This window comes from Diadema antillarum, unplaced genomic scaffold, assembly GCF_040938485.1.
Source record: "Diadema antillarum isolate AM-2024a unplaced genomic scaffold, OU_Dant_1.0 seq00000889_RagTag, whole genome shotgun sequence".
NCBI classification, from domain to species: domain Eukaryota; kingdom Metazoa; phylum Echinodermata; class Echinoidea; order Diadematoida; family Diadematidae; genus Diadema; species Diadema antillarum.
The window spans coordinates 1719879-1746618 of record NW_027271753.1 but is presented as its reverse complement, the minus strand read 5'-3'; the positions used below and the strand labels follow the sequence as shown (position 1 = coordinate 1746618).

Here is a 26740-nt window from a genome sequence, read left to right as displayed (position 1 = left end):
GACAATTTTTTTTATGGTGCATACCTTTTTCAAGAGTTCAAACTTCACCACACAAAATTTTACCTTTTTTCCTTTCCATTTTTTCTTTGGATCAACATGATATGTGTTTATCGTGTTTGAGTGTTTGAGTTGATAGAATTGGGATAAATGCATGAGTCTTGCACTGATTGTGTGAGAGTAGATCACTCTGAGGAGAAACTAATCAATCATATTGAATATTAACAGGATTGATTCCCAAGTGTTGTCTGCATGTGGAACGCCCTACCTCCAACAGTGGTTGCTGCTCCGTCTCTCGAGTTATTCCGGAGCCGTCGTCTGACACCACTCACCCTCTGTTTGTCCCAAATTGCACTCTTATTTTGCGTGTTTCTGTGACTGCGCTTTTGCCTGCCAAGTACGACAATAATCTTATCAGAGGGATGTACTTATCGGAAGAAGAAGAAGAAGAACTGAGTTGTGTAGAAACAATAATAAAACCCTAAAACGACAATAATAAAAATTACACACATACACACACACACACACACAATTGATTTGTCCACATTATTTTACTATAGAAAGTGGATGAAAATGAGGATTCCAAATTTCATGAAAATGTTAGGGGAAATGGCATCCTGTATTTGAGAATATTTTTTGTTTTATGTTATCACAATTGGTTTTGAATATGATGTTCATGTTTGTCTTATTAGACATTTACTAGATAGCATCCCTTATAAAATAGCAAATTTGCGATACAGGCAAATGTCAATGCCTTTTTGCACTCTTGAATTAATATCTCTTTATATGTGTCTGTCTATTTGCAGATGTTAAAGAAGCTCTCAATGCAATGGCTGAAGGAGACTTTGGAAAGGTTCTCCATTTATCTATAGCCAGACTTATTTTGGGATGGAAAAGTGCAGATGCCAGTGTTTCTCTTGCAGACCTTATAAAGGAAGGCATTTCTTCCTTTGTTAGCCAAGCTGGAAATCCAGAGGATGCCATTCTAAGGTTTGTTTGGACCACATTCTTTTTTTTTTTTATGAATGTCTATGATGAAAAAATAGGAATCACATTAACAGTATGTACAATTTATGAAATGTTGTTGTAAGTAAAACTTTATTTCAAGGAAGTGAGGTTTATGGTCCATTCAATTAATAAGATCTGAAGGAATGCCTAACAGCCTCATTTACTTAAGATTATCATTCAGATTATACATTGTGTTTGAATGTCATCAAGTGCTTAATTGTGCTGTCAGATTGGCCTGTTCAAGTGAATTATATATGACACACAAAGTTAATATGTCACACACACGCAAAGATGTATTCAATTTCATTCCAATTAATACTGTACACAGAGCAAGTTACCTCTCTATTCGGATGAAGTGGTCTTTGTTTTGTAGAAGCAATAATTGCTTTTGTTGGTCAGCTCTCATTTACAACGTGCTTGCTTCAAATCATGTCAATGACATTGTTTTGTCATCTCATTTGTTGTTGTTGTTGTTCTTGTTTTGTTTCTCTGCAGACAGCTACTGACATTGTGTGTCGGCATTGCAAGTCTTCAGTTGTTTGTACAAAACAACTGGACAGGTCCAATCTCAAATCACAAGGCATCTGAGTTTCTTCCACAATGTTTTCAATCTACAGAAAAGGTATTTGATGTACTATTATGATTCCTGGCAAAAGTGGTCAAGTAATTTTGTATATGATAGGGAAAAGACAATGAACAAAACTGAAGAACACCTCACATACATGTGTAGTAATGGTAGTATTTTTCTCCTGCAAATGACACATATTCAAATCTGCGTAAATTACTCTTTGTCAGTCACTGTATCATGTTGATATTGGAATCATGATAGTTGAATTAAACAAGCAAAGATGAGATGCTCACTTGTAACTGCTCTATCTTTACTATCCAGTCAATTGATTAAAAACATCTCTCCTTGGAGTGTTGATATGTAACCAAGCTTTGATTAAATATGCATATTTCTTATTGCTTATTTTGAGTATGCTGGTGGTGTGAATTTTTTAATGACGCAAATTTTGCTTGAATTTTTATTTTACCTTGTCAGACTGTAGCATATCACAATTGTTAATTGTAATAGAAAACTGTAACTTCTTAACCTAAAATCGACATTCATCAAAGAAAACTTGTGTAAATTGATGTTCCAAGCAAAATATCAATGATGTTGGTATATCATACACATTGTATATCATATCACACAATCTAAATCTGTATTCATCAGTCTATCTATCTATCTATCTATCTATCTACATATGTATGTATCTACCTACCTACATGTATGTATGTACAGTGCATGTGTGTATGTATGTATATATGTATGTATCTATGTATGTATGTATGTATGTATCTATCTATCTATCTATCTGTCTATCTATCTGTCTATCTATCTATCTATCTATCTATCTATCTATCTATCTATCTATCTATCTGTCTTTCTATCTACCAGTCTGTCTGTCTATCTTTCTATCTATCCATCTCTGTGTTCATCTACTGTAAAAATGGATATTTTGCAAGACTAATTTTTCGCACTCTGCCGGGTAAGAACAGTTTTGTATGTTTTTAATTCCATGGAATCAAGACATCAACTACTGACACATATGGCAAGCAAAAATATTTGTGTGCTCTTATTTTCGTGCTGGTTTCTGGTTGCACGAAATGTGCGAAAATTTCAACACCGCAAAAATTTCCACTTTTACAGTAATTCTCTCTATGTGTTAGTCTGTTTACCTCTGCACTCACAAATGTATGTTTTTTATCTTCCTACTACACATATTCTATGAATACAGGAGAAGGAAGTGCATGACTTTGCCAAATCATCCCTCAGCCCTACCGATACAACAATCTACTCTCTGGTGTGTATACCACAGCTTCTCCTCACAGCAAAATGCATCCTGGTAGATTCCAGTTGTCATTTACAACTCTGCAAGGTAGATATCCACCTTTACTTCTTGCTTAGTATGCGAGGAATAGTTCAGTTTGCTTCTTTGATCTCTAGGATATTTTTTTTGTTGTAAAATTTATGTGAAATGATCAGTGGAACATGTTGGTAATGCAAGATATAAACTGTGTTCACTCAAGTCCCTGTGTATGATTGGACTTTGGTTGTATTGATCATTGGGCACATACAGATATATCGACAATATTGCTTTAGCTGGAAACAATGGGCACAGCAAATAGTATGATATTGTTAGCTCAACTATGTTGTAAGATCCAATAAATTTGACTTTCTGCTAAGATCGTATTTTACACAAACTTTCAAATGCAGTGAAAATGCAGTTTGGGTTGTCATAGAGCTTAATATTTTAACAGTTTGTAGTTATTCGTTAAAATTAAATAGCACCCACTCTAAATCATGAGATGTTTTAAGGCTATGACTGTCAGCCAATAAACACCAAACAAATAAATTTTACGTGTATACAAACTAGCTCCTGCACACATATGTTGTTGTTTTTTTTTAATATATATTGAAAGAGATCAAATTCCTGATTATGTTTTGGTCTTAAAAAAAAAAAATACCTGCGGGTAAAAGTTTCACCACACACTTTGTAGGTCATGGTGAAGTGATTTCATATATACCAGTGTATATTATTATCATTATTAATAAAGGTTATCAATTACTAATTGTGAAATGATTATTCTTCATTATTGGATGATCATTATTATTTTTTTATTAATTTTAATAAAATACATGAGATTTAAAAAAATTGAACTGAATGTACCAAACATCCACATAGTAATATATGTATATGATGATATAATGTGTATGCATTATGGCATATATTGTGGCTTGTTCAGACGGCAGACTGGTGGAGGTTACGCTGTCTGTGGATTCAGCAGCAGCTCCTTGATGAGAGAAGTCCAGAGATCTATGCTGCCATCATGCCTCTCATTGAATCATGTAAGAACCAAAGTTTCTAACAGTTATAATGGTACTGATAACTGATAATGGTGATTTGTATCATAGGCCATGGGGTGAGCTGGTTTTTTCGCTTGTTTCGTTCCGACAACTGCGGCACTAAAATTTCTCCACAGCTACGTGTAAACAAATAACCAAAAAGGCTACAGGAAAAAGTTCGACACAAACCCTCCTGTAGTATTTTGGTAATTTAGGGGGAAACAGTGAACTTTTTTGTCACTGAGGAGCTGAATATGTACACTTTGCCGTGTACGATATTCATTCGCGAACGATCATGTGATGTATGTTATCCAATCCGAATCGAGAATTATCGTTTACGAGTCAAAATGGCCGCCCCCTGTGAGCCTGTCGACGCGTCTACGTCGTCTGCTCTGCCGAAACTTTTAAGATGCGTTATTATGCATGTAACATCGATGAAGTTTGAAAATTTCACGGCCATGACAAACCTAAGATAGACGAAACCTATTTTGTGTGCCAAAGAGTGGATCAAATTGAGTGGGGGAGACCGTGAAATCGCAGACCAGAACGAAGTGATTCAGCTGCTCGGGGGACTGACTGCAACCTACGTAGGATAATTTACAGGTTAGTTTACGTGCGTACAGTCGTAGCAGTCGACACTGCAGTGCAGTCTCTCTCATGTTATATGCGTAATGTTAATGACCATGATGACTACAAGTACAACGTTAGCTATGTTATGAACGTTGCTTAGTGTGTATGTTATAATGGGCGCTAATGCAGTAGCTTAGCCATTAGCGTGTCTGTTACATTTGAGATAAATTATCTTGAATTTCACCTTGGCATGGCATAGCGCCGTTATAATGTAGCCTAGATGTAATTTTACATGTTGTTCTATGTACAGCCCAGGTTAGGTTGATGTGGCTGATCGGTGATATTGTTTTGTAAAAATCTTGACACACAGGACTGGATTGAAAAAGGTCTAAACTGCATGTAAATTTATATTTTCATAATCATGGCCATGGAGTATTGATATTAAAAATCCATCCTGTTTCTCTCACCCCGAAATTGGCGAATCCCCCCTCAAAACACACATTTAGCATCTCATTAAATTAACTTATTAATATTTGATATAAATAGGTCTAAAAAACCAACAATGACAAGAACATAATTTCAACAATTAAACTCCCTAAAACATATGATTACCATTATGTTGTGCCAAACTATAAAGCAGTGGGTGGTGGCGATAGTGAAAGGCCAAGGATTACTAGTATTAATGATGATAAGGCAGTTGTATTCATAATTATGATAATTGATATTGCATGTGATCAGGTGCTGAAAGCTGTAGATGTAATTTAAAATCAGTAATTGGACTGCAAGTACAAGTTGAAGTAGTTGATGATGACAATGATCATGAGGTGTTAATGATTACCTGGCATAGTACTAGGGCCTATTGGTAATTACAAGATTCAAATATTGGCAGTCAATAGTCTATCGTACATTTAATGATATATTGAGTGTAATGTTCAACCCCTCCCTCTAGCGTTTAGCCTTTTTTTCCCCCTAACAAAATCCAACGGCTAATCATTGCTGTTCATTTCTCCATTGTATTGAATAGGATTCCATGAAACGTGCTACAAGAGGTTTATAGATAGCAAACGCCTGAATCTCGCTAGGAAACGAAAGCTGAAGGAGGAGCCTGGTCCGTCAGCAGGAGCATCTGTTTCCTCCCCTAAGACGCTCACATCAAGATCAAGATTTTCTTCTGGAAGCTCTTCAGGTTCTGCTGTGTTGCCTGTAAAATGCATCATTTGCAACAGAGTCAACCTGCTCATTACTTGCCAAGGGAAATAGGTTAATATGATTGATATTGAAGCATGAAAACATTGTCATGTTACTATAAGTTGTCCTTGATAAAATGGAGCAATACACCACTGAAACATTCACACACATACACAAAGAACTTCAGTGCAAAGTTCAGAAACAACAGAATGTACTGTATATGCACCAGTGCTTTGGTCAATGTGATTGATATTCAAGAATTTACATCTTACCAAAGTTGTGCATGATAAAATGTCTTTGTAATACAGATTGCTTCCTGTATTTTGAATGCCAATGTTTATGCAACATGTTTTGACTCCTTGCCTCAGTATGTGATTGTTCGCCCTTTAGCAAACATTTCTGCCCACTATGATGATTTGATTAGGGTTGAATTATTCTAAGAACAAAGATGTTTTCCTAAGTGTGGTTTTTTTCATAAAACTGAATGACTACAATTAAAATTTGTTTCTCCCACTCTGGGAAAAAGAATATGTAAATATTATTAATACTGAAACAGAATGTTCATGTAGAAAGGTCAGTACAATGTAGGTGTGAGTACAAAATCAGTTTGCTAAAACTAATACACACCAGCCAAATGAAAATTGTGCATAAGTTTAGTCAGGTTTGCACAGATCCTCTGATACTGGAAGTTAATTGCAATGTTATCATAATTTTTAATGCCAAACCTGTTTTATTCTCTCCAAGATTTTCAGGTACACATTGCCTCCAATACAGAATCCAACAGTTTTCACTCATGAATGGGTAAACTATAATTTTGCCTTTATTTTATATATTGGCATTTTTCAAAACTTTTACACCCTTTCAAGGATATTTGGACCATGGAATGTTCCAGGAAATTTATTAAAACTAGAAAATTTGACTGATTATCATTTTGAGCTATCTTACATGAAAGGAGGTAGTGTCCCACCATGCTGTAACCTAATGATAGCAATGAAAACTTCAAGAAATTTTATGAAGATTAAATTTTCTAAAGTACTGTATAATATTTCATGAACAATGTGATTGCTATGTGATCTAAGTATATTAAAGCTTCTTAAGAAGAAGAAGAAGAAGAAGAAAAGAAAAACATGTTTACTGATAAACAATATGATCTGTTTAATAGTAATGTCTCATGTGTGTAAATGAGTTTGTATGTGTGCGTGTGAGTGTAATATGTCGGCGTTTTTATGCACCTGTGTATGTCGTGTAATGCACTGATCAATACATGTATTATATCATTGTGTGTGTTCATGTTTATGATCATCTTTTTTATGATGCTGATGTGATACAGTGTAAATGGCCAAGGCATGTAGAATAATATTTTAATACACTTGGGTATATTGAATCATCATAACTATGTGTGTGCGTATGTGTGTGTGTGTGTGTGTGTACAAGAAGATTCTCCCACATGCACGCGGACACACACACAAACAAACGCACTGAATTTTTTCTTTTTTTTTGCCTTGAATGATTAGTCATTTGATTAATAACATGTCTTTGAACAGAATATAAGGCATTTGCCTTGACCTCTGACGGTCAGTCAGTGCTCTCTCTCTCTTATGGTCTCGAACCACTTTGCTCTTGTCTTCCTTTGCATAGCCAGCATCAGGAAAAGCTGAAACATGAGATATAATGCAACTATTAAACCAAAACTTCACTTTTTTTTTCTAGGTATATGGCTAGAAGCAGTGCTTTACAAATGTGTATATGTATTTCAGCTTAGAAACACCATGGGAACTATACTGCGGCTAGCAGCCCCATACGCATAACTGCGGCCAGCAGCCCCATACGCATAGCGTCATGGGGCTGCGAACTGTAGCATACAGGATCATGACGGAAGTTATATCGCGGACAAATATCAACTTAAAATCGGGAAAAAATCTTCAATTTGAAGACTTATTAATGATTTTGAAGTATTGATAACAGAGTTCGTGCAAGGGTTGCTTCTGCAAATAGTTCCTTTCTGTTCAAATTGATGACTAAATGGGACTCGGTCGAGAGGAAACTGGGAGAACTACACTGAATTGACGGCCAGCGCATGCACACACAGACAGCTTAATATCCAGTCAATGGATTCGAAATTTGTGCGCAGTGATGTGTGCGCCTGCGCTGACCGTCAATTCAGCGTAGTTCTCCCAGTTTCCTCTCGACCGAGTCACATTTAGTCATCAATTTGAACAGAAAGGAACTATTTGCAGAAGCAAACCTTGCACGAACTCTGTTATCAATACTTCAAATTTATCAATAAGTCTTCAAATTGAAGATTTTTTCCCGATTTTAAGTTGATATTTGTCCGCGATAAAACCTCCGTCATGATCCTGTATGCTACAGTTCACAGCCCCATTACGATATGTGTATTGGGCTGCTGGTCGCAGTTTATAAAATATGGATTTTCGCAAAAACTACAGGATATTTCGAGGAGAACTTTTTACAGTATATTTAGGATGTACAAAACATCACATTTCCGCATTCAGAAAGTAGTGCCAGTGTTGCTGGAACGAAACCCATTTTCTAAGCCTCTTTTTCAGCTTCACCCCATGGCCTATCAGAGTGTTATCATTTCAACATTGTTGGTAGTCATCTGTTATTGTCATGATAATGATGATGATGATGATGATGATGATGATTGATATCGTCACCATCACCATCACCATCATCATTATAGTTACTGTTGCCATCGTCATTGTTACCATAGTACCTATCAACACTATCATAGATCTTTTAATAAAAAGAATTGCACAGTTTAAACACATGAGTTTAATATAAATCATGACTGTGCAATAATATTTCTTTGAAGTCTTTTAAAGATAATACTAATGATATTCCCTGCTAATAAAAGAACAACAAAATTAACTCATGTTTGAGACATTGCTAATGCTTGAAAACTATAAGAATAATGTAGTAAGCAAATAATCAACGTTGGTGAAGGTGATGGGACAAACTATCACTTCCGAGGCAATCTGGATGTAGCTATCTTTCCGAAGCGCAGCTGAGGAAAGATAGCGTACACATTCAGATCGCCGAGGAAGTGACAATTTGTCTCATTGCCTGAAACTAAAAGTTGATTATTTGCTTTATATTCCACATCTAGGGTCCTAGAAATTCCCATTTTATTCCACATCTGAAACCGTTTTAGCTGTCTTTAGGTATCCTTAGGGCTTAGGCTACGTGTGCGCGTAGATGACAAAACAATGAATTTGCTGCGCGCATCGCGCGGCACCGAAGTGCAAAGTGCGTTGCACTGTGTACTATCAAGTGACCTAGGTCACATGATAGTCCACAGTGCAACGTACTTTTATTTCGCGCGTACTCATCTTGCGTTAGGACTGTGTGGACTGTGTGGAGAACCAAAACAAAAAGGACTATCAACATAGAGTGTAACGAACTTTTCTTCCCAGGTGATGTGATGGGCAAAACTACGCTTGATCACGTGATCAGCTCTGGACCAATCCTATTGCAACATTCTTAGTACAGTACTCTCCGCGTAATCGGGTATCGCTTAAACGGATACTCCGTTTAATTGGGCAGTAATGTAAAAATCAGTTCCAATGCACGTTAAAATTACCTGATAATCGGGTTGCCTCTCCGCATAAATGGGTAAATAATTTCTTCTAGTCTAATTTCCATCCACATTTTATCGCAAATATAAGACTTTAAGAAAACAAGAATGTCAAATTTTCCTCGGCTAATTGCAGTCTCTGCTTAATTTGCAAAGAAGACCGATCATTTGGGGAGTGATTAAACATGAAATCGCAATAAGAGTTATGTATCATACAGTACCGACTTGCCACACGTAAACGAACATTGCACATGTAGCTGGCACTCACAATTGAATAGACAGACGGGAGTTGAACACACTTGCGCTCCTCCCTTGCTCCGCAACAGCGTTCACAATACGGAAGTTTGCATAGAAAATCAGGCCATGCACCAGCTAAATAATTTTGTTTTTCCCCAGTCACTTCTTGAAAAGTAACCCGACGTTCTACGTGACTAGTGCACGCAAATAGACGTGTTCCTTTTGGAAAAAGTCTGCGTGGTAGCGAGCAGTCTCTAGTCAAACGACAAAGTTTTCTGAAGACATATTTGTCCATAATAGAGTGTAAATCATTGCTCTTGACTGATCAATTGTACGGTTTGTATAATGGACCGTGCAAGCACGCGTGTTAAGCATGTGATTACAGTGTAGGTGTTTGGTGCAGTGTACAATGCATGTACATACACATTGTGTGTGTCAATATTATGAATGAGACGTGTTCTTCTGTTAATCGGGTACTCCGCTTAATCGGGTAAGAAACGCTCTGCCCTAGCCCACCCGATTATGCGGAGAGTACTGTATGTGGAATATAATACATACTATTATTCAGTTATGATATTATTCATTGGAGAACATGATGTGTTGGTCATGGACACTTTTTTCCCCTGCATCTTCTCTCAGTCAAGGAAAATGAAATACTGATGTCGTCCGAGGAGACCTCAGCCCTTCCCATCATGCTCCACCTCGAGTGCTGTCACATCTTTGCCTACTACTATGAGTACAAACTGGCTACCAACAGCATCACCTCTGCACAAAAACTGAGTGGACTAGAAGTCGCTCTTTCAGGTAGGGAAGATTCGAAATGGATTTGTCACATTTGATACCAGTTTTGTCTTTTAGATAGATTCCATTCAGCTGGCTGTAGAGATTGATATTCAAAAGAGAATGCAAGTTAAACATTTATATGTGGATGAAGAACGCAGCAATATTGGTGCAAAGTTATGAATTTATTGAGTTTAAGTACAACCATCACTGGTTGACCAGACTACAATATTTTGTGTTGTCACATTTGGACAACAACATAAAAAAAAGTATTGATAAACTTCAACATATTTTCACCTTTGTATCATTATTAAAGCGCACTTGACTTTCCTCTTTCAGAAGGCAGGGGGAATGATATTACCATTGACGTATGTCAGTAACAAGCCAATGGAATTTGTGTTTTTCACAAAGAATAAGATATTGTAGAATTCTCTTATATTCTTTATGTAGTTGTCCATGTTTTAGATCAGAGACTGTTGTAGTCTTCTCATCCAGTGATGATGGCACTGAAACTTTAAAAAATCCCAACTCTTGAATAGATTGTCTGATTTTCCTCAAACATTGCTGATGTGTTTTGATGTTGATTGCATTCAGTCAATCCAAATTTGGGTTTCATTCTCTGTTGATATTTGCAGTTTGAGCAAAATTAATCTCTTACTCTGCCTTTTCTCTCTGTACAATATGTATATCATTTGCACTATTATATTTTGTGTTTTACATATGAGCACAGCAAAGGTGATATACCAGTATGTTACATTCTTTCTTTTTATGCCTCTGCCACGAAGTGGTGCCGGAGGCATTATGTTTTCGGGTTGTCCGTCCGTCCGTCCGTCCGTCCTTCCGTCCGTCCGTCCGTCCGTCCTTCCGTCCGTCCGTCCTTCCGTCCGTCCGTCCTTCCGTCCGTCCGTAATGAATTTTGTGGACAAGGTAACTTTCAAAACCACTTGAGGTATCCTAGTGAAACTTGGCATGTATATATATTAGGGGGTGAAGTTGTGCCTATCAACTTTTGGGTGCACATGCTCAAGGTCAAAGGTCAAAAGGTCAAGGTCAAATACAGAAAATATCACTATTTCCACCATATCTATTAAATGCCAGAAGAGATTTTCTTGAAACTTAGTGTATACATGTATTACCCAATGAAGATTCTCTGGTGAAAGTTTGGGTCATGAGGTCAAAGGTCAAAGGTCAAAAGGTCAGGGTCAAATACATAAAATTTCATTATTTCCACCATATCTATTGAATGCCTGAAGATATTTTCTTGAAACTTAGTGTATACATGTATTACCCAATTAAGATTTTCTGGTGAAAGTTTGGGTCATGAGGTCAAAGGTCAAAGGTCAAAAGGTCAAGTAAAAATATTAAAACTTCTTTGTTTTCTCCGTACCTTGGTACGGAGGTATGAAGGTATCTTCATGGAACATAGTATATACATGTACTGACTGGAAGTGATTATCTAGAGAATGTAGGGTTCATGGGGTCAAAGGTCAGGGGTCAAAGGTCAAGTGCAACACTTCAAAAATTTTACTATTTCCCTCATATTTATGCAATGCCAGCAGGGGTATTTTTTTTTTTACACTTGGTGTATGCATGTGTAACCTAATAGAAATTCTCTGGAAAGTTTTTTTTTCTTCTTTTTTTTTGCCTCAAAGGTCAAAAGGTCAAAGATCAAGTGAAAGTGCTGAACTAACTTTTTCCTCCATATCTCGGAAGTGGCTCATGTTATCTTGAAACTAAGTACATTTATTATGCATGTTTTACCTGAAAGTGATTATCTTATGAATTTTAGGGTCAAAGGCCAGATGAAAATGGTAACAATTTACTATTCAATTCAGAAATTGCATTTTTTCTCCATACCGGTACCTTGAAAATTACTCAATGCATAAATGTATGAATGGGTCAAAGTCAAGTTAAAGTCCTTAAATCCCCAAATACATGCTCTCCTATTCATCCAATTAAACCTAGGTCAAGGAAGGTGAACATCGAACACATTTGTGACAAACTTGTCTTTTCAATATTTTGCCAATTTTGTGAAAATGTAATCACACATTGTCCACATGTACTATCTAGACCTATTGGGAAAATCATGCATTATGGCGGAGGCATACCAGTCGCCAAAGCGACATTTCTAGTTTTCATATGTTTCTTCTTAAAGCCACCAGAAGGTAAGAAAAGTGGACAGGTGATCATCACCCTATGAAATGTGTAGAGATTGACTAATGAAGATATGAGTATCATTGTGCCATTGATTTTACTTGCCAAACATTCTTTTCAAATTCACAAAATTCTTCCGTTGAGATGTGTTCATTGCAACTGATTGACAAATTGCCCTACATTGACGTGAATAAGCACTGAATTGATCAGTGATCAATTCAGTGCTTATTTACGCCGACGTAGGCAATTTGTCAATCAGTTGCAAACATTCATTTTCTGTTTATCCAAATGAAGATTGTTTGTTTCTTACTGAAGCATGAGTTTTCTAAACATTGATTTAGCATGTCTTACATGTGCAGTTTCTTAATTTTGCCAAATTACAGCGATTTTCTTCAGACTGTTTTTATGCCTCCGCCACGAAGTGGTGCCGGAGGCATTATGTTTTCGGGTTGTCCGTCCGTCCGTCCGTCCGTCCGTCCTTCCGTCCGTCCGTCCGTCCGTCCGTCCGTCCTTCCGTCCGTCCGTAATAAATTTTGTGGACAGGGTAACTATCAAAACCTTTTAAGGTATCCTAATGAAACTTGGCATGTGTGTGTATTAGGGGGTGAAGTTGTGCCCATCAACTTTTGGGTGCACATGGTCAAGGTCAAAGGTCAAAGGGTCAAGGTCAAATACGTTAAATTTCACTATTTCCTCCATATCTATGCAATGCCTGAAGATATTTTCTTGAAACTTAGTGTATACATGTATTATCCAATTAAGATTCTCCGGTGAAAGTTTTAGGTCATGAGTTCAAAGGTCAAAGGTCAAAAGGTCAAGTTAAAATATTAAAACTTCACTTTTTTTCTCCGTACCTTGGAAATTGTTCAAGGTATCTTCATGGAACATAGTATATAAACATGTACTGACTGGCAGTTATTATCTAGAGAATCTAGGGTTCATAGGGTCAAAGGTCAGGGGTCAAAGGTCAAGTGCAACACTTCAAATTGTTACTATTTCCCTCATATTTATGTAATGCCAGCAATTTTTTTTTTTACACTTGGTGTATGCATGTATAACCTAGATTATCTGGAAAGTTTCTTTTTCTCTTTTTTTTTTTTTGGGGGGGGGGGGGTTTGCCTCAAAGGTCAAAAGGTCAAAGATCAAGGGAAAGTGCTGAACTAACTTTTTCCTCCATATCTCAGAAGTGGCTCAAGTTATCTTGAAACTTACTACATATTTATGCATGTTCTGCCTGACAGTGATTATCCAATGAATTTTAGGGTCAAAGGCCAAAAGAAAATGGTAACAGTGTACTTTTCAATACAGAAATTACACTTTTTCTCCATACCTTGAAAATTACAGTATTCATACACTTATGAATGGGTCAAAGTCAAGTTAAAGTCCTTGAATCCCCAAATACATGCTCTCCTATTCATCTAATTAAACCTAGGTAAAGGAAGGTGAACATTCAACACATTTGTGACAAACATGTAATTTCAATATTTTGCCAATATTGTGAAAATGTAATTATGCATTGTCCACATGTACTATAGACCTATTAGGAGAGTCATGCATTATGGCGGAGGCATAGCAGTCGCCCTAGCGACATTTCTAGTTGTTTATTCGTTTGTTGTACTGTGTGTGCATGATTTTTACTCAAATTGTAATTCTCATGTGTTGCAGGACCCCTTTGCAGAGTAGTTCCAAGTGAGCTGAAAGGGCTACCCTGCTGAAAGAAAACTGATTTAATAGATAAACATATTATGTTGTTACTTCTGCATAGATCAGCAGCAATGCATATTACAATTGTACTTTGGACTGATTAGTGAACTCTTGCAATGACAGGGGCCCTCGGAAAGAGGACTCGATTCCAGGAGGAGGACCGGGCCCAGTTGGTGCTGAGGGTGAGGAGGGAAGGAGATGGAGGTGGAGAGCAGAAATCTGAGAAAATTTTGGAGAATGTTCCAGAAGGCTTGCCAAAGGTATGACGAGCAGGGCTGAGGAAGATGAGCAGTAGCAGCAGGTTACGTTTGTCATGATTTAGGGGAAAAAATGAAAAAAGAATATTTAGGAGTTAGAGAAATATGATGACACATGTAACTGTTACACAAGTTTTTCAATAGAATCGGAATATAAATTTCTAAGAATTACTAACATATGCATTATGATGTTCTAGTAATCATTCCCATAGTAGCAAGTCCATCTTGACCTAAGAGCTGAATGTGTGACAGAGATAATAGGCCCCTACTGATAATAGGTTTATATGATTTCATTTCTTTTGAGCCTCTTGCTGTAATCAGAAAATACTGAGTGTCATATCTGTTTTTGTGAAATAAGCTGTGATTAAGAGATTCTTTTTGAACGGGGGAGGTTTGATGCCAGATGCAAGCAAGAATGTGTTCATTCCATACCTCATTATTCAGTGATAGAACATCAAAATGTCATCATCAATATAGTATCCCCATCTTCATTCAAATTATTAGAATGTTAGATTATCATGTTCACAAGCATTTATTATCCCATTCCTGATGTCTTTTCTCTTTGACAGAGTCTCAGTCTTGATGATGACACCGTGTTGGATGCCATCAACTTCCAGGATGAAGGGTCCGTTAGACTGCCTGGCCTGTCAGGCTTAGAGCAAGCTGTCATCCTTGGAGTCTGGTGAGCCTCTTACTTTAATAGATGGTCCTTGAAAATTACCACCACCACCAATAACAACAACACCAACACCAACACTACCCCCAGCACCACCAGCACCACCACCACCAACACCACCACCACCTACACCACCACCACCACCAACACCACCACCACCTACACCACCACCACCATCACCACCAATACCACCACCAACACCTACACCACCACCAACAGTACCTACACCACCACCACCACCTACACCACCAACACCTACACCACCTACACCATCAACACCAACACCAACACCAATACCAACACCAACACCAACACCTACACCACCACCAACAACTATATCTCTATGATAGACTACCACTTGAGGTTGTTTGCTGTTGGTTTCTGTTTGTGTGTGTGTGTGTGGGGGGGGGGGGGGTGGCTGTCTGTATCATTGATTATCTGGTGCTTGATTTGTCAGTTTTCTTTTTCTTGTATGGTCTGATAGCGGCATCACAATATCCTCTGTTTGCCTGTCTTCTTTTGACAGCTAGACACATACATCAGCAAAAACCACTGCCATCTACAATGACACAAGTACCCTTGGTCATGAGCTTGTATGTCAATGACATTCCGCCCCCCCCCCCCCTCCCCCTAGACAATTTCTCAAGCACTGATCTTATGGTAGCACTAATTAATAGAATCTCTTTTAGAAATGACAGAACATTGTTCTATTTCCTCTCCACAGCATGGAGCACAAGAGGTCGAGAGCAAAAGACTTGCTCCTCGCTGAAGAAGTGATTTCCTACCTTGTGGTAAGCATGGCATATTTTGGTTATCTACTCGTACTTTGAGATGCTGTATCAATTGTTACCAACTTTTATTACAATGAGAATGCAGATGGTGAAGCTGAAATGTACTGCACTGTAATTTTGAGGTCTGTAATTTTGCGTATATGCAATATTAAAATGGTCCAAGTTTCCTCAGTCAGTATTGTGTTTCATATTTCTAAAAGTCCACTGAAGGATTGAACTCATGAAAGCTTTCTTGAAAGATCATTTGAAAGAGCAATTGATTTCTTCTTACCACCTTTAGCTTGTGTTTTTGCTTTGATTGTGCTTAAATGTAATTGTGAAAGCTTATTTAAATGACTTAATGAAAGAATCAGTCAGTCCTACAATTTCTGCTCACAGTAAAAATGATGATTGCCCACTACCTTATCTTTATTTTCCTATATATATTGTGATGACATAATGTTGCATACCAATCTATCACTTTGAAGTGATGGAAGTGGTCACATTAGTAAATTTGCTATCGTTCAGTGACCTATTTCAAATTCTAGTATACAAACATGTATCACAATGACAAACTAAGAAAATATGTGATATAGCTTTGAAAGCAACAAAAGATAGGTAAAATGTGCTTATGGAATGATAACAAGATGATAATATGAATGATTGTATAAACACTTACACAGTATTGTTCAGATTGCAGCCATTGACAGTGGTATTTTTCACTTTTTGTTTGAAAGGCTCTGAGAATTGATTCAAGTGCAAAAGAATTTGATATAGCTGAAATATATAGTTCTCGCAATTCAAAGATTATTCACGACTGCATTAGGGTTTGTTTGTTTGTGTAATTTTTTATATTTGTCCCCGCCGAACGAGTTCGAGCAGGGAACTATGAAACGGGCTCCGTACGTGTGTGTGTCCGTGTGTCCATCCGTGTGTCCGTCCGTGTGTGCGTCCATGTGTGATCAAAATCTTCAATTTGCTACTTCTCTGTCATTTATGAGCCAATTTTGATTCTGTTTGCTTTATATGATAGCACTACATGGGAGCTTTGAAACTTCTACACAGAATTTCAGTCGTGACCTTTGACCTTGACCTTTGACCTTGACCTTTGACCTATATTGTACATTTTGCTACAAAATGCTGCTCCTTCGCCATTTCTAACCCGATTTCGATTCCGTTTGCTTTATGTGATGGCACTAGGTGAGGGCTTCAAAACTTCTACACAGAATTTTGACCTTTGACTTCTTTGAACTTTGACCTTGATTTTTGACCTGTATTGTACATTTTGCTACAAAATGCTACTCCTTCGCCATTTCTTCCCCGATTTCGATTCCGTTTGCTTTATGTGATGGCACTAGGTTAGGGCTTCAAAACTTGTACACAGAATTTTGACCTTTGACTTCTTTGACTTTTGACCTTGATTTTTGACCCATATTGTACATTGGCTACAAAATGCTACTCCTTCGCCATTTCTAACCCGATTTCGATTCTGTTTGCTTTATGTGATGGCACTAGGTGAGGGCTTCAAAACTTGTACACAGAATTTTGACCTTTGACTTCTTTGACCTTTGACCTTGATTTTTGACCTGTATTGTACATTTTGCCACAAAATGCTACTCATTTGCCATTTCTTCCCCGATTTCGATTCTGTTTGCTTTATGTGATAGCACTAGGTGAGGGCTTCAAAACTTCTACACAGAATTTTGACCTTTGACTTCTTTGACCTTTGACCTTAATTTTTGACCTACATTTTGTTGTACATTTTGCTACAAAATGCTACTCCTTCGCCATTTCTAACCCGTCGATTCCGTTTGCTTTATGTGATGGCACTAGGTGAGCGCTTCAAAACTTCTTCACAGAATTTTGACCTTTGACTTCTTTGACCTTTGACCTTGATTTTTGACCTATATTGTACATTTTGCTACAAAATGCTACTTCCGGCGGGGACATATATTACGCACCGCGTAATTTCTACTTTTCCTTGTTTTTTTTTCTTTCAAGAAATTTGAATTTGAATTTTAACTTTTTCAACCAGGGCATACTGCAGCAGCCACAGGACTGGTCCGTCCAGACCCTAGCCCTGAGGGTTCGCTGTCAGATGGAGAAGAGCAAGTCAAGGAAGAGGGAGAGAGCCATGATGCAGATGCAAGTAGGAGATACTTACTCCCAGATTACGATTTCTTCTTGTCCCACTATATATCCTAGCTCAAAATCTTGTAGCATTTCAGCATAATTTATCAGGAATGTGAAGGGTATGTGTGTATGTTGTTGTTGTTGTTGTTGTTGTTGTTGTTGTTGTTGTTGTTGTAATGAAAAGATATACAAAATCATTGATCACCATGTTACGCACTTATCCATCATGTGTCAGGTTGCTGCTATGTATTAGCCCTCTCCCCATCACATATCTGTGTAACTTTTAAAGCATATTTCTATGACATATTTCTATAACTAGTTTTCTTATAGCAAAGATTTTGCCTTCTCTTTGATCGTAATGATGTCTTCATCACAACTTCATTCAATTGCAAGTTTCGCTCATCATGAAATGTCAAATTATCATTCAAATTTAAATGTCTTGACAAACTTCGCATTCTTCTGTTCTGCGTCATTGATTTCCATATTTCCAATCACAAAGCTGGCCAGGCATTTTTGAGGGCACATGCCAGATGGTCTGAAAAGGAAATCAGCCTGAGTAGTTTTCCCTCTTGTTTATTGGTGGCATGGGTGTACTCAAATAGTGCATTTGTGAATATCAAACAGCACAAAATACTGCATTCAAAGTAGATTCAACCCATTGTAGATTTTGTTGTTGCATTGCTTTCATGTTTCATGTTCATCCCATACATTTACATGCAGGTTCTGGTGGACCAAATTTCCAGTGCAACTTGTTCTGCCCCGGACAGGTTGAAGCTCTTCTACTGTGTCAACTTACCTCCAAGGTGGACTCTTGAGGTATGTGGAAAATGCATGTCAGTGATACATGAATATTATAATTTGTTAAACAGTTTATCAAATTATGAATATTTATGTTTTACAGTTTTATGTACAGAAGACCCTTACAATCCCAGGTGGATATTTGGAAACCAGACAAAAACACTTCAGGCAAAGTTTCGTTTTGATTTGCAATCAATTTGAAGAAAGCATTAACTGAGTACTATGAGTTACAGTGTGAACAGGAACAGGTGCAAATTTGTCTTTGTTTTGTGTTTTTCCTGTAGCAAAATTTATGAGTATTAATGTCATCTGGCTTGCTACCCAGATTTCATGTGCCCTCAAGAGTCCTCTTATCACATTGCAAAAGTATTCAGGTCATGACATTTGTGTGAACCTACTTTGATTTGACAAGTTTTATGTCTGTAACAAATGAGCAAATAACTATTAGCCCCGTTGAAGAAGAGTTCCGAGTATACTCGGGCAGGTGTCTATGGGAAATGCGTGTTGTAGCAGAATCAGTCCGTCCTCAACGGGTTAAACACATTCTGCATCTTCATTAAGTTAGGGAATATGCATAGTGATATTTCAGTTATTTCATTTTGTCCTGTTTCACACTTAATCTGGTAGATTACTCAATATTCTTTTCCTACAGGGTGAGCTAGCTGAGCTACTGATTAGCCTTGGCTGTGTCAGCGCTGCATTAGAGATTTACGTCAGACTACAGCTGTGGGAAGATGTTGTGTCTTGCTATAGAAGCCTTGGAAAACCAGACAAGGTTTGCAATGTATTCATCTTTCTTTTATTTTCTTTTTTTTTTGTGAGCTCTGAATGACTTTTTAAGTATCTTCTTTCTCTCTCTCAAATTCTCCCAGTTTCCTCTGAATTTCCATCAGCATTTGACACAGGTTGTCAGATATACTGGTGTCAAATTGTTCACTGCTTTGAGTGTGATTTCAACATAGTGATCCGTTTTGTCATACCTCAAATGTTTGCCAAATGATAAAATACAATTGATATACAGGAAAATACATCATGCATGTATGACAAAAGATCGGTAAGATACAACGTCGGAAGAGAGGACAGTGTATTGATGGCCAGGTCCCTTGAATGTTTCTTACTCATTGTGTGAGTGTACTATTCATTTTTCTCACTTTCATTGCAGAAGCAGTGAAAAACAAACATATTCCACAATCTGACATGAACAAATGTGTTTCTTCTTATTTCAAACAGTAAACTTATCAAGCTCAGATGATTGTGTGTCAATGTCAGTCAGTGTGATGATAAGAGATGGGGGTATGTGAGATTCTTTCATGTCGTGGGGAGTGGTCGATGCAGTGACAAAGTAAACCAAAAGCAATGGTCACAGGCGCAGCATTCAACATCCTTCATTTACTTTTATTTGCCTGAAATGATTGGTTTCATGTAGGTTCAGGGATTCAGAGTTTTTACTTGCTCGTGACATCAAACTTAGAAGAAGTAAATTGTCCATTAAATTGTTTCAATTCCATATGTAGTTGCTGCTGGGGGAAAAAGAATATCTGAAAAGAATCAATATTGTTCAACTCTTGATTTTTTTTTTGAACAGGCAATCCATGTTATTGAAGAGCAGCTGGCGGTAAAGGAGAGTGCCCTCATGTGGTGCCTCCTGGGAGACGTGACCCAGGAGAAGAAGTACTACGAGAAGGCCTGGGAGGTGTCGGGTCAAAGGTCAAACAGGGCACAGAGGTCACTGGGCATTAGATACCTCCATGACAAGGAGTACGAGAAGGCTATCGAGTGTCTGGAGCTCTCCTTGGAAAGAAACTTTCTGCAGGTGAGTGTTTCACTTTCTCAGTGGAAAGGGAAATTAAATCACGGGAGAAAATTATGTGAATCCATGCAGAAAGAAGAAAACAAGGAGGAAGAATTGAGAAAAGTTTGTTACTGAAAAGCAAAGATGATCAAGACTGTTAAAGTGCAGGCACCTGATGAGATGTGAAGTCTTTTTTTGGAACCCTGTAACTTTTTACAGATCATTCTCAAGAATACTCAGGCAGGTGTCAAAAGGAAATGTAGGTTCAAAGTGAAATCAGCTCGTCCTTAATGGGTTATAGATGGCAGCAGAATCATCAGGTTATTTAGTATTACCTTTGTTGTGCTGCCCATCTGTTCAGCAAACACCAAGACCAAATATGTGATGATTGTAAAGTTTATGCAAATGGAACAACATGCTCTTGATCAGTTCTTTATAAATATGCTCTTTATGTTTGAACAATGTCTCTGTGATACATCTTGAATAGACTCATGAAGAGATGTCTCTTCATAATATAATTGTAGAATGATGACGTACTACCTTCGTAGAAAAGAAATGCAAACACTTTCATGATTATATGTTGTTGTCATTGTTGTCATGCATGGAAAGTTGTGCCTTATTTGTTTGTTTGTTTGTTTGTTTATAATGTCAGTATGGAGCTTGGTTCAGCCTGGGCTATGCTGCATTCCAGTGCGAAAGGTACGACACAGCGGCCAAGGCCTACCGTCGATGTGTTCTGTTGGAAGCAGATGTGAGTACCGATAAAATCTAAGTGTTCGTTGATGACACTGAGGATGAAGATAATGATGGATAATGATGGATGGTTGATATGATGGTTGGTGAAGAAGATGATAATGGTGATGGTGATGATGATGATGATGATGATGATAACGATGACAATAATGATAAAGATGATGATGACAAAGTGGATGATCATGATGATAATAACAATGATAGTGATGATAATGATTATGATGATGTTAATGATGATGATGATAATGATGGTGGTGGTGGTGGTGGTGATGATGTTGGTGATGATGTCGATGGAGGATGAGAAGGAAATAAGACGATTAGTTCTGTAAATCTCTGATGAAATTGTAAGTTGCATCTTTAGTTCAAGCAAACCATTCTGTTCATGTCTATCCTTACTTGTTCAGGTATTGCCGTTTCTTCTCCACAGAATTCCCAGTCGTGGAATAATCTGGCAACTGCGTATGTCAAACTGAATGAGAAGTAAGTTTCATACACACACTTTGTTTTCCAGAGTTAAAGGGGCAAGTTACCCCCTCCCCCTGTAAATGGCATACTTTCCTTACAGGTCAGCTATGAAACATCAAGAACATAAGAATATCAGTAGAGAGGAAAAACTGTTTGTGGGCGCCAACTATTCCAGTCACCTATGGAGGCATTTATTTATTTACATCTGTATTATCCTTTCTTCAGGGCACTTGTTATGTTTTTGTTCATTCATCATAGTTGAGTCTTATGTGTCACTCTGGCTTTGCTGCAATATTGTTTACGGTGCTTCATAGCAACTGACAGTGTATTTTGTCATCTCTCGACAGGGGCAAAGCCTTCAGAACACTGCAAGAGGCTCTCAAGCGTGACTATGAGAACTGGAAAATATGGGACAACTTTCTTGGGGTAAGGATGCAAATAAGAAGGAGTGCAGCTATCCAAGAATGAGGGAAGTACACAACATTAAAAAACCTTGATATTGAGTTGGAAATGGGCAACAGGCAAAAGTTATTTGTAATGTCAGCATGTGTTTCATATCTCTCCACATGCTGATGTAAAACAAAGGCTCACAAGCATCAATCTACACAGTCGGTGGACACTGTAACATAGATGTGTGTCATGTGAGCAATGAATGAATATTGATGTTCCTATACAGACACTAAAAAGTGGGCAGTGTGTCTACATCATTGCTGTCCTTGTCCATGACAAATTACATCACCTTCAAAAAGATTTCTGATAATCTAACACAATCTTTGTTGCCGGGGAATACCAATAAATTTCTTTGCTTTATGTGACATGTCAGGAATGTTAACATATTATAACTTGATATCTTTTTTTTTTCATTGGTTTGTCAAATTCTGCAGTGTTTACTGTACTTTCTCTTGCTTGTTTGACCACGTCTACAAATCAGAGTCTGTATGATCTTAGATTATCTGAGAAAACATGTATGGCTCAGTTGACACTCCACAGGAGATTGTTTGAATTCAGAGAACATGTAATTAAATGATGATGACTGTTACCATGGTTACGCCACCAGGTGAGCATGGATGTTGGCGAGTTTGAGGAGGGCATCAGGGCATACAGCCGGCTGCTTGACCTGAGGGAGAAACACGTGGATGAGGCGGTGCTTGGAGTCATGGTGCGCGTTGTGATGGAGGACGTTATGGATAATACTGGGAGACCAGGTTAGTCATGTAACCTTTAAGGGGAAATCCACCCAAAAAATAAATACACTCCAATAGAGAGAAAAAAGATTTTTGTCATTTCTGTATATGAAATCGAATAAGAAATTGTGAGAGCATGACATCATCAACTTACTGATTTTAATATTCATAATGACTGGTCTCGAGGTGTTTTCCGAAAAATGTTGAAATTTCAGAATGTCATAACATCCTTATTTCATATCCTATATTGATGATTTTTGCACAGTTCTGCAGGGAATTTTTTTCCTCTTTCTTATGAAATGGACAAAAATTTTGGAGTGGATTTCTCCTTTAAAGATAGGAGTCTGTGTCAGACAAAAGATGGCTCACGAGGGTTAGAAATGATCTTGTGGACACTTAGTCGTACTGTTACACTTGAGTATGAGGTAACTTGTAGTTTTGCTTCAAGTTACAGAAAGTGAAAAGGTTTGGGGAGGAGGGTAATCTCAGAATATATCTTGATGAATCAAAAAATTGATCATGCTGATCATGCCTGAAATAAACAGATATTTTCCATGCTCTGGATGTCTTTGACCCTTTCACATAACAGGAAGTGTACTAAAGCCGAAGCTGGTGGAGCTATTTGGGAGACTAACGTCACAAGTCACAAACAACTCTGTGGTCTGGAGTCTGTATGGGAGACTACTTGGGGGATGCCTGACAGACAATGCCATTGAGAATGATAAGGTGGATAGTTTGCATCCTTGTGACAGTATTTTACCTTCCATGTGAGGTCTTGTTGGTGACGTGTCTGTAACTGAGTGTAGACAGGAGATGATTGTTTTTCATGAAGTGTAACCCTATCTTGAAGTTGCGATGAAAAGAGTGAAGTAAAACGGAAATTTTGTAAAAATCATATACCGGTATGTAAGTGAATAAAAGTTACAATAATTGTTATCATCTTTCTTTAACAAACCAATTAGTGAATTGTTAGGTGTATTAGATAACTGGTATGCATATGTTGTGAACCCAAAATTTCCATAAATATCTTATTCAATGTCAAGTTTCAACCCATTGTGGATAGGCTGACTTTGCTACAACATGCATTTCCTACAGATCTAGACCCCTGCCGGAGTCTACTCAGGACTCATCTTCAGTGGGTTAATAATACCCTCACAGTTCTGTTTGATGTACTACTGTAAAAGTGGTTTCTTTCGTTGTGGTTTTATTTTCGCGCTTTGAGGTTGAACCACGAATTTAACATCACGCAAAAATGTTTTGAAAAGTCGCGCGAAATTAACCACGCAAGGAAATGTTTTGGACTCGCCGCTTGTTACAACGCTATTGCGCACATGCACACACGAAGATTCCGTGCATTGAGTGTATTGATGGTCAACACACACACAGCGATACCGCACAATGTAGGTACAAGCATGTTATAAAGTACTCGAGAGACAGGATTTCAGGTAAGCCTGCATTTAATTTTGATTTCTATTTAATAGATAAAAGAATGATTGGATTATAGTTTGGGTTTTTGTGTGCAAAATAAAACAGTTTTTGCCGACTGTGAATTCACAGATTTTGCCTACCGCGAATTTAAACACACGCGAAAAAGTCGGCACTGATGGAAACCGAGAAAGTATCTGTACGCGAAAGAAAACACTTTTACAGTAGTCAATTTTGTAGAGTCAACTTTTAAGTGGTGCAGTTCAAGTAAAATTTATTGTGGATGAATTTTTTTGCGTAAGTCATGAAGTCTATCTTGAGGGATATTTCATTCAGTCTTGAAGTGAATGTTTGTGTGTTTGTTTGTTTCTTCCAGGCCTTACAGTGCCTTGTGAGGTCACATCGTCTGGTCACTCAAGACCAGCGATGGCACTCAGAGGTCAGCAGTGTCCAGGAGGTTATCCAGGCGTCACAGACTCTAACTGAGGGTCAGTGTCTCAGTCCCACTCATAACAATTCCTGGGTGCTGATTATGATAATGGAAGTAGAGGTCATAGTGGGAGGGGCCTCTTTGGGGCAATGCTAATGCCAAGGACATATGACCACATGAGAAGTAGTGTAGTGGGCTATAATTTAGTCTCTTGTTACTGATAGGTATTACTCTGACAGACTGACTGACAGACTGACTGAAGGTATTGTGACACACCTCCTGGTGTTTGTCGCTCACAGAGAGTCGGGATTTCCAAACTTACTGAATGCAGTCTGCAAGAAGAGAGGATTTGCTTGCTCTGGCCTGTCAGTGATCAGCCCTTCTTTTTACTAGTTTTGTGACCATTAAGATTATGAAAGCTAAACAATTGGGGAGAATATTACACTTAATGTGTCTTGTAGGTCACACAGACTCTATTTGGTTTTGGTATTTGGTTTCTTTCAGTCTTATGAAAGTTTTCAGTCTGTAGTCTGTTTTTAACATACATTATAAGCTCAATATTTAAAAATCTAAACTTTTTTTTCAAGATGTGTGCTGATATATCAAAATTTTGATTTTAATTTGTTGAGATTGGCTTTCAAAGTTTTTTTCACGAGTTTACACTATTGTAAGGAATGTTATTGGACCATTTCTACCTGTAGTCGGTAGTCTTTCAAAGAATCCTTTGCCTCAACTTTGTAGTTGTTCTGATAGTTACCTTGCAATGATCACTTTTCCTTTGGGAAAGGGTTGGGGTTTCTGAATAATTAACCAAAAGCATGACCATCATATTCTTATGAATATAAAACCAATACAAGGTTTGTGAGTTAATTGTGTCATCACCTCAGTGATTTGCATTAAGTATTTGCCACCAATGTTACTGCTTGATGAATGCTTGTGAAACCTTTTAAAGAGTCTATATCTGTGGTATTTTATGTCCAATTTTGATCAAACCTCTACCACTCATCCGCTGAATTCAAACTCTATGTTAAAACCAACCTAGTGTGGTGTGGAATTACACTTGCATTTACAGCCACATGCAGAATACTCCCCAAAGAAGTGGACCTTTAGTGCATGGAATTTGTATATTCAAGGTGCTGGTTTGATTCCAATGACCAGGGTAATAATTATGTTGTCCTTTGCTTTGTGCACCACCATTTGGTTAAAAGGTGTTAATATTTAAAAACAATTAGATAAATGAGCAAACCAAACCAAAACAAAACAAACAGAGATAACATTACTTTCATAATTATTATTTTCATGTGCATTATGACAGCATACCTACATTGCAGCAAAGAGAAACAAGCCACAGCCCAAGCCATCCAGCTACTTTCCTCTGCCAAGCTGATGTTAAAGTCTGTCATCTCAAAGATTAAGGTATAGTGGCTGGGGATAATGACCTGGTACACGTCTCTGCCTTTCAGATTCTTTCACTAATGTTTCCTCGTTTTAACAAACTAAACATCTCTGTATTAGAATTGAGGATTTCATTTCGTGATTTTATCAGCTTATGTCCAGTCGCAGCCTATCTGTGCAAAATGTTTCAGTCTGAAATGTTTTTAGATTTGATATGAGAGCCACACTTTTGGTGACAGATCAAATATATTATTATGATCTATCTCTATGTCAATATGTATAAGAGATCTGCCACAATATTGCCACGGATAAAGCCTTTACTTCTGAATCTGCCTTCACTTTCAAATTAAAACAAAAATGCTAAACAAATACAAACTTGTTCCCATTCTCTCTCTTCCTTTACCTTTTCACAGCAAGAGTACTATGACCCTGTGTCTCCACCCGAGAGCTGGAAGGACCTTAGCAATCCTGTGTCTGGATTGGAGACTAAGCTTCAAGAAGTGATGGATAGAATAGCTCAGCTGAAAGCAGCCTAG

The 26740-nt window shown here is 37.7% G+C and overlaps 1 protein-coding gene across 1 annotated transcript; it reads left to right on the top strand.

The window, feature by feature from the left end:
• Window positions 1–249: 249 nt before the first annotated feature.
• On the top strand, window positions 250–26740 carry LOC139740899 (tetratricopeptide repeat protein 27-like). Its single transcript, XM_071651484.1, has 21 exons — window positions 250–334; window positions 804–987; window positions 1501–1627; window positions 2787–2927; window positions 3796–3898; window positions 10128–10292; window positions 14250–14386; window positions 14953–15065; window positions 15784–15850; window positions 17865–17978; window positions 18683–18778; window positions 19413–19535; window positions 20346–20573; window positions 21205–21303; window positions 21733–21785; window positions 22118–22196; window positions 22828–22975; window positions 23544–23680; window positions 24756–24867; window positions 26125–26225; window positions 26618–26740. The coding sequence occupies exons 1-21, from the start codon at window positions 250–252 to the stop codon at window positions 26738–26740; spliced, it is 2535 nt and encodes an 844-aa protein (XP_071507585.1).